Source organism: Mus caroli, chromosome 16 (assembly GCF_900094665.2).
Source record: "Mus caroli chromosome 16, CAROLI_EIJ_v1.1, whole genome shotgun sequence".
NCBI classification, from domain to species: Eukaryota; Metazoa; Chordata; class Mammalia; order Rodentia; family Muridae; genus Mus; species Mus caroli.
This window is the reverse complement of record NC_034585.1, coordinates 26,951,886-26,961,398: the sequence shown is the minus strand read 5'-3', so window position 1 is coordinate 26,961,398 and position 9,513 is coordinate 26,951,886. Positions and strand designations below refer to the sequence as shown.

General features: G+C 41.8%; 1 protein-coding gene across 1 annotated transcript in view; it reads left to right on the top strand.

Moving 5' to 3' along the window:
• Positions 1–1,245: 1,245 nt before the first annotated feature.
• LOC110312055 overlaps positions 1,246–9,513 on the top strand; it is a 68,261-nt gene continuing 59,993 nt past the window's right edge. Inside the window, exons 1-2 of the mRNA XM_021185606.1 lie at positions 1,246–1,279; positions 5,116–5,669. Of these exons, the coding sequence (XP_021041265.1) occupies positions 1,246–1,279; positions 5,116–5,669 (588 nt within the window). The remainder of the gene's footprint in view (positions 1,280–5,115; positions 5,670–9,513) is intronic.

The following is a 9,513-nucleotide window of genomic DNA, read 5'->3' as shown; positions in this document are numbered from 1 at the left end:
ATCATTAATAAATAAATTGTGCATAAATTTTAGTGGCTTTTATTTTTATCTGAATTATAGGTTCATATTTTTTCATGTAGAAAATGGAAGTGCTGATATTTTCCTCATTAACATGCTACAGATATACCAGCGAAGGGCTTAAAAATAATTTTACAACAGACTTAATTTATTTTTATTTTTATTTTATGTACATTGGTGATTTGACTGCATGTCTGTGTGTGTGTACACGAAGTTGCAGACAGTTGTGAGCTGCCATGTGGGCGCTGGGAATTAAACCTGGGACTTCTAGAAGAGCAGCCAGTGCTCTTAACCACTGACTCATCTCTCTAGTCCCCTGGCATTTTTCTGATCTCCCTGCCCCCCTCAGAAGAGCAGACCCACATATATAAAATAGAGTCTTCTCAAATGCAACTGTGGTGTGTTGTTGGGTATTGAGTCCTTCCTTTGGGTGGTGTCCTGGTTGTCTTGTATTGCTGTCTGTCACCAAAATACCTAATAGATAAGACTGGAGGCAAGAAAGATATATTTGGGCTCATGGTCTCAGCCAGATCCCAGTCTGATGGATTCCAGTCTGCCGTAATGGGCAGGCGTGGTAGAGGCGTGATGGCAGAAATGTGAGGTAGGGCTTTGTGAGGTGGCAGAAATGTGAGTTTGTGGACTTGTTGGAAAACGTGTGTTCCTGGAGGCAGGCCTTGAGCATCTAAAGATTCCAGCCATTTCCAGTTTGCTCTTTCTGCTCTTTGCCCTCAGCAACGTGTTCCTGCCATGGTGCCTGCTGCTTGCTGTCACACCTCCGGTCATCACCGTGAACTTTTATCCCTCTGGAATCATAAACCAGAATAAGCACTCTCTTCCTTAAGTTGCCTTTGGTTGTGGTGTTTTATCACAGCACTACAAAAGTCACCAGTACGGTGGTGGCCCATGAAACAGAACACAGGCCAGAATCAAAGTGGGGGTCTAACTTGCAAGGCTAACTTCCATTGGCCAGGCTCCAACTTCTAATGGCTCCACAGCCCTTACAAAGAAGTTTGCAGGTTGAGGAACCAAGCATTCACACGTAAGCCTGTGGAGGATTTTTCAGATCCAAACCAGAACAGGTAGAAGAGAATGCACAGGGCTGTGTGCTCGATTGCATGGTCGCTTCCACTAAATATGCCCTTTGGCCTGAATGGACTTACAGCCATAGCAAGCAAGACCATGCTGCTGGCAAGAAACACAAGAATGATCTTCTCCTAGGCTGTGCTCATGCAGCAGCGAGAGAATCTGCGGCACAGTACAGGTTAGCCACTGCCAGTCCAGGGCTAGAATTTTTCTCCTGCTTTCCTCCCTTCCTTCCTCTTAATTTTTCTGCTGTTCTAAGAAGTCGAGAATCACTTAGCACATTAGTTTTGCTATATTTTCCTCAGAAGCCTCTGTTTTATGTGTCTTCTTTGGCAAGCACAGATTTCTGAGGGCACTCAAAGAACAAAAAAGCATTTTGAAGTCTGTTCCTGAGATAGCCCAGGAGCAACGGGGCAATGCCATTCAGCAATTAAAGACAGTGGACGCCAACAACTCCCCTTGGGTGGACATCTGCTTCATCCTGATTTTTACGAAATTTGCTTTGCTTGTCTGTTATGCAGCTTGATCAACATCAAGAGATAGCATGGAATCACACCAAAACTCAGGCCCAGTTCCACTGGCTAACCCAGCTGTAATCTGCGATTAGAATGCAGGTCTAGCCTTTAATCATGAATGATCAGAAAGCCTGCCCAAAAATCTATGGCAGGTGTTCAGGGGACAAGGCACATGCGGGACATTTGTCAGAACATTGGATTGTGGTGCTATGAGAGCCAGCAAACTGAGAAATGAGAGAAAAATCTTTAATGAAGGCCAGGACATCCCTCCCCTGGGTAAAATGGCTGTGAGGGAGACTGGACCATTGGCATAGAAAACTAAAGAAGATGAATGGTGACAGGAATCAAGGCAGTTCATTTTCCTCCTCGAAGACTACAATTTACAATCTCTGTATGTTGTCTGTATCAGAAATTGCAAAAGGCAAAGCTGGATATGGTGGTGCACACCTTTAATCCTGGCATTTGGGCAGAGACAGGTAGATCTCTGAGTCTGAACCCAGCCTGATCTACATTGAGAGTTCCAGGCCAGCAAGAACTACATGGTGAGACCTTATCTAAATAAATAAATAAATAAATAAATAAATAAATAAATAAATAAATAAATAAATAAGGTTTTGGCCCCTCCCTCCATCATAAAAGCCTGTGTAGCTAAGGAAGAATGGAATGGAGAGTGGGAGGTATGATGCTTAGTTTTGACAACTTGACGCAATCTAAACTTATCTGGCGCGTATTAGTCATTTCTCTGTTATTGCGATAAGGTACTGTGACTGAAGCAATTTATAGAAGGAAAGAGTATATTTGGGCTCATGGCTTCAGAAAGAGAGACTTTGGAATGGAGCTGGGGCAGAAGAGGAAGCAAACATGGCAGCAGGCAGCTAGATGAAAAACAGATCATATCGTCAACCACAAGCATGATGCCGAGAGAGCAAACTAGAAGTACAGCAAGGGTATAAATTCTCAAGGTTCAACCTCAGTGGCCACGTCTCCAAACAGCACCATCAATTGGGGACCAAGAGCCCAAATACCTGTGCTAATGGGAACATTCTTTTTGGGGGGTTTTTTGAGACAGGGTTTCTCTGTGTAGCTCTGACTGTCCTGGAACTCACTCTGTAGACCAGGCTGGCCTCGAACTCAGAAATCCACCTGCCTCTGCCTCCCAAGTGCTGGGATTAAAGGTGTGTGCCACCACGCCCGGCAATGGGAACATTCTTATTCAAACAACCACAACTGGGAAGAGAGTCTCAGTGAGGAGTTGTGTGGATCAGGTTGGCCTGTGGATATGTCTGTGGGGGCTTATCTTGATTACATTGATTGAGATGAGAAGACCTGCCTATGGTGGGTGGCACCATTCCTTAGATCTGCGTCTATGACTATATAAGAACTGAGCATGTATGAGAAAGTGAGCATGCCTGAAGTTCTTGCTCATACTCTTCCTATGTTCTTGACTGTGGGTATGGCTAGCTGCTTTTCCAGCTGCCTTGACTTCCCCACAATGATGGGTTAAGACCTGTATTCATGAGGTAAAATAAATCCATTCTTCCTTAAGTTGCTCCTATTAGAGTAATTTATCATAGCAACTGGCAACAAACCGGGGACAGCAGGGTTATTCGAGGTTCCACCAAGGTACAACAATGACGACCAAGGCCTGAGTTTTAGGTATGACCAGAAGGACCATATGACTCCTGGCATCTACAAGTCAGAGCCTCTTACAAGGTACATGGTAAATTGTTCCTGGTGAATTGTCTCATGTGACAAGAAACAGAGCTGGTAAGAATTGGGTGATGTGACAAGATACTTTCTGGGCTAAAGGAACAGATTTTCTTCTTCTTTTTTAAAGATTTATTTATTATTATAAATAAGTACACTGTAGCTGTCTTCAGACATACCAGAAGAGGGCATCAGATTTCATCATGGATGGTTGTGAGCCACCATGTGGTTGCTGGGATTTGAACTCAGGACCTTCGGAAGAGCAGTCAGTGCTCTTAACCACTGAGCCATCTCACCAGCCCAGGAACAGATTTTCTAAGGCAGTCACTGCTACACATTTTAGATCATAGTACAATGGAAGGTACATTTTCTATCATAAGCCAGAGGCAATGATAGACTCATAAGACTGCTACAAAATATGTGCAATGTACTCAGATATATCCCCTTCCTTCTCCTTTGGATAAACAAAAATTCTGGTACCTCTTGCTAAACTAACTTCTTAATTCATTATTGGGTCATGACTAACTGATTAAAAACTATCCATTTGACTTGCATTTTATACTAATAAAAGATTATACCCATGGGTGTCATCACCTGCACCCTTTGTAGATACAATAGCATAGAAGTTATATGCAGAAAAATTTCCAAGGAAACGTGATTTTTTTTAAGTGAATGTTTTGTACATAATTAAAAACAACCAACTAGCCAACCATCCAACCAACAAAAAACAAAGCAACCAACCAAACAACAAAAAACCAAACAAACAAACAAACAACAAAAACAAAAAAACAAAAACCTTGGGTGTGGAGAGATGACTCGACTCGGCAGGTTAAAGCTCACACAGCTCTTGTGGAGGACCCAAGATTGATTCCCAGCTCCCACACCAAGTAGCTCATAACTGTCTGTAACTCCAGCTCTAGTAGAGTCAGGGCCCTCTTCTGGCCTTTGTAGGCACTGCACTCACATATACAAACCTACACACAGACACACACACACACACAAATACATAATTAGAAATAAAATACATTTTAATTCTGGTTAACCTCCATCCTTTCAGCCCACAGAAGGATGCCAGCACATTTGAATTGTCCAGAATGTGGTTCCTGAAAGGCCAGATTAGCTCCAGCCTTATGTGGGCTATGTGCAGAAGTTTCTAGAAGATCACTTCTTGAGCTCAGTCTAGCTTTTGCTTAAGACAGGGCATCAATCCCTTGCCAGCTTCCCAGGACCCCTTGGCTGTGCACACAAAGAGAACCCAGCCTTTCTTGTTTGGGCCTTTGCTTCTTCCTATGTGATTGAATTTACAGAGGAGCTATTTGCCTTTGGCTGTACATCCTGAATCATAATCAGGATGCTGCTGGCACAGAACCTGCTCCCACCCTTGCCTGAAATAACTGAACAGGGAAGTAGAATTCCTCCCCTTTCCAACCTTAAAGAAAGAGACTCATAATTTATTGTGTTCTGGCGATACATCAAAAGTCAATCCATTCGCTTACAGTAAAAGCAGTGAGGGAAGGACAATGAACGTGCAGGGAGGTGAAAGCACCTCATTAAAAGGAACAAATCGTTCCGTTGACACTACAGTAGTGAGGTTTGGGTGTTTGTTAATCAGAGTCCAGCCACCTTCAGGGATGCTTTCCTTCCTGTAGGGTATGAAGAAGGTGCAAAGCCACAGGCCCAGCTCTTTCAGTTCTTCAATTTGACAAATGAACTTTAGCTTCTTGGTGTAACTCAGGTATACTACTTTTCCATGGTTGGTACAAAGTTATCTATCAATCTATTAATCTATCAGTCTATCAATCTATCTATCTATCTATCTATCTATCTATCTATCTATCTATCTATCTATCTATCTATTATCTATCTATTATCTATCATCTATCATCTTCATCATCATCATCTATCTATCCATTTCTTTGTCATTTATTTATCAGTCTATCTTTTATTTATCTGTCATCTATTTACCTATCATCTATGTGTTATCTATCTATCTATCTATCTATCTATCTATCTATCTATCTACCATCCATTTATCTGTCATACACTATTTATCATCTGTATGTCTATCATCTCTATATCTACCTGTCATCTATCATTTATATCTATCTATCTATCTATCTATCTATCTATCTATCTATCTATCTATTATCTATCTATTATCTATCATCTATCATCTTCATCATCATCATCTATCTATCCATTTCTTTGTCATTTATTTATCAGTCTATCTTTTATTTATCTGTCATCTATTTACCTATCATCTATGTGTTATCTATCTATCTATCTATCTATCTATCTATCTATCTATCTACCATCCATTTATCTGTCATACACTATTTATCATCTGTATGTCTATCATCTCTATATCTACCTGTCATCTATCATTTATATCTATCTATCTATCTATCTATCTATCTATCTATCTATCTATCTATCTTTCTATCCATCCACCCATCCATCTGTCTGTCATTTATCATCTATCTATCATCTATGTATCTGTCTATCTACCTACCTACCTACCTACCTACCTACCTACCTACCTACCTACCTATTTCTTAGTAGTTCTGAAGGTCAGAAATCTGCAATGAAGGACTTGGTAGGCCATACTCCTTCCAAAGGCTCAGGTGGGAGCCCTTCTCTGTCAATTTCAGCTTCTGGCAGCTCCAGGCATTCTATGGGTTATTGTGACTGGTGTCACTCTAGCCTCTGCCAGTGTCTTCACTCCTTGAATGTCTCCTCTGTGTATCTCTTCTCTGGACAGATACTCATCATTGGATTTAATGCCACCTGGCAATGCAAAATAATTTTTATGGGAAAGACTTAATTGCACCTCTTCAACCCCTAATAAGGTTACTTAATGCATGCTGAGTCTTGTACAGACACTTTTAGGGGCCTGCATTCAACCAACCACAGGGGGATGCAAGTAGAAAAAGACAAGGCTCTTGCTCTCAAGGGACTCAGTCCAGTGAAAACAACAAATAGTTAAATAACAATGTCAAAACAGCACCAAGGCTAGAGAGATGTCTCTGTGGTTAAGAAGCTTACTGCAGAGGATCTGAGCTTGAATCCTAGAACCCATGTCTGGAATTTCACTACTGCCTATAACAGTAGCTCCAGGAAGATCTGATGTTTCTGGCTTCCATAGCCCTTATGTGTACACACAATTCCCTCATCAAATTGTGTTGGTTTGGATGAGAATATCCCCACAGGCTCTTGTGTTGCTTTGAATATGCTTGGCCCATGGGCATGGCACTATTAGGAGGTGTGGCCTTATTACAGGAAGTGTGTCACTTACGGAAGCAGCGCTTTGAGGTCTCATATATATGCTCAAGTTTGACCAGTGTGACAGAGTCTCCTCCTGTTTGCCTTTGGACCAAAGTGTAGAGCTCTAGACTCCTCCAGCACCATGTCTGCCTGCACAATGCCATGCTTCCCACCGTGATGATAACAGACGGAACCTCTGAAACTGTTAAGACAACCCCAATTAAATGTTTGCCTTTGTAAGAATTGCCTTGGTTGTTGTCTCTCTTCACAGCATTAAAGTCCTAAGACAGTCCTTATGTTTTAACACTTGGTTCCCAATTGCTTGGAACTATTTGGTAAGGGATAGGAGATATGGCCTTGTTGGAGGAGTTGTGTCACTGGAGACAGACTTGAGGTTTCAAAAGACTCAGTTCCATGCCCAGTGTGCTCTCTGCTTTACGGAGGAGGGTGTGAACTCTCAGCTGCTGCTCCAGTGCTATGATTGCCCACTTGCTGCCATGCTCCCCTCTACGATGGTCATGAACTCCCACCCTCTGAAACTCTAAGCCACAATTCCTCCTTTCTTCTAAAGGCTGTCATATCACAGCAATAGAAAAGTTACTAAGATGAAATAAGTCTTTAAAAAGTGTATATTTTAAAGGAAAAGAATGTAGACAGAGCTAAGCTCAGAGGGCTGAGAGTATCTTGAAAGACGTTGTGTTGGGAGTTGGTATGGGAACTGTGGTGGGGCAGAGGTAGGGTGTGTGCTTCTCACCTTGAAACACTGTAATTTCCTGGCACCTAAACTCATCCTTGGGAGCCAACAGCTGGAATAACGTTCAATCTAACTAGGAAGGACTGATCCTAGTGTAGCCAGATTGAGTTGAGCCAACCCATTTGGTCATCTTGAGGTTTGGGGGAACTTGGTAGTGAAAGGAAGGATGGTGACAGCCATAACTGGGTGGGATCTAGGATGCCATGATGCAGGTCATTGGGTTCCAACGCTGTTACTGGGAAAGAAGCACTTTTGTTGGCCTTAGAGTCTAGCAGTGTGTTTCTGTCACCCTTCCCAGATCAGAGCATGAATACTCCTGCAAGGATACATGGGCCAGGACTACTGCCCACCAAGGTCTCCATCAAGAAAATCTCTTTGGCTTTGAATCAATGTTATGTGGGATCTATAGTGTGTTGGGGAAGGTTGTCAATGCTCTGATATCCCATAGAGAGGTGTACTGGCTAATTCTGTGTCAACTTGACACAGACTGGAGTTATCATAGAGAAAGGAGAGTCAGTTGGGGAAATGCCTCCATGAGATCCAGCTGTAAGGCATTTTCTCAATTAGTGATCAAGGGGGGAGGTCCCCTTGTGGGTGGGACCATCTCTGGGCTGGTGGTCTTGGGTTCTATAAGAGAGCAGGCTGAGCAAGCCAGGGGAAGCAAGCCAGTAAGGAACATCCCTCCATGGCCTCTGCATCAGCTCTTTCTGACCTGCTTGAGTTCCAGTCCTGACTTCCTTGGTGATGAACAGCAGTATGGAAATGTAAGCCAAATAAACCCTTTCCTCCCCAACTTGCTTCTTGGTCATGATGTTTGTGCAGGAATAGAAACCCTGACCAAGACAAGAGGCAAGACGAAGAGTTTTACTTCTGCTTTTACAGGACATCATTTGCAGTTCTTCATACTCTCCTAGCTCTTTACTTCCTTTGCAGTGTTTGTTGTGCCACAAAGATTCTCAGCTGTAGATATAATGGAATTATTGTTGATACTCCTGAATGTCATTGGCTTGCTGTTTGAAAGGAAAAATGCTTTTATATTTAGAAACACATACTAAAGTATTTATGGGTGGTTTACTAGTGTCTTCAATATTTAAATGTTCAGGCAAATGCATTATAGATCAACCTAAAATAGAAATATAAAGAATTGCTGTGTGGATATGGTGGTGTACACTTTTAATCCTAGCACTCAGGTTAAGGGTATTTTGAGTATGAAGATAACCTGGACTACATAGCAAGACCCTATCTCAAATTACATAAACAATAAATAAACAAAAAACAGGAAAGGGCTATGGAATTGCTAAGTCCATGTAAGATTTGTGTGGTGGTTTGCGTATGCTTGTCCCATGGGAAGGGACACTGTTGGGAAGTGTGGCTTTGTTGAGTAGGTGTGGGCTGGATGGAGGAAGTGCACTGTTATGGGGGTGGGATTTAAGGTCCTATGCACAAGCTCTGCCCAGTGTAGAAGACAGTTTTCTCCTGGTGGCCTTAGGATAAAGATGTACAACTCTTTGCTTCTCTATCACCATGCCTGCCTACATAGTGTCATGCTTCCCACCATGATAACGGAGTAAACCTCTGAAACTAACTGTAAGTCAGCCCCAATTAAATGTCTTCCTTTATAAGAGTTGCTTTGGTCATGGTATCTCTTCACAGCACTGGAAAGCATAAGATAATTTGCAAAGCATATGAATATTCATTGTTCTATGCTTTCTGTTCATCTGTGTGGTTGAAGTGTTTCTTAGTGAAACTTGAAAAGATAGGGAAGGAGGGAGATTTATGAAACAGAGTTTAGTTAATTATGTTTCTTGGAACCCAGGAGGGGAAATGGATGGGCTTTAGGGACCAGAAAGGCTGAATTTTATTTCTTAATTTTTGTGTGTCTACATGTATTTCATTTCTTTTTTGGAGGAAAGGGTTATTGTTTGTAACTTCCCTTTGATTCTCAATTTATTAATTTCTTGATTTTTCTTCTTCTTCTTGTTCTTCTTCTTGTTCTTCTTGTTCTTGTTCTTCTTCTTGTTCTTCTTGTTCTTCTTGTTCTTCTTGTTCTTCTTGTTCTTCTTGTTCTTGTTCTTCTTGTTCTTCTTGTTCTTCTTGTTCTTGTTCTTCTTGTTCTTCTTGTTCTTCTTGTTCTTCTTGTTCTTCTTGTTCTTCTTGTTCTTCTTGTTCTTC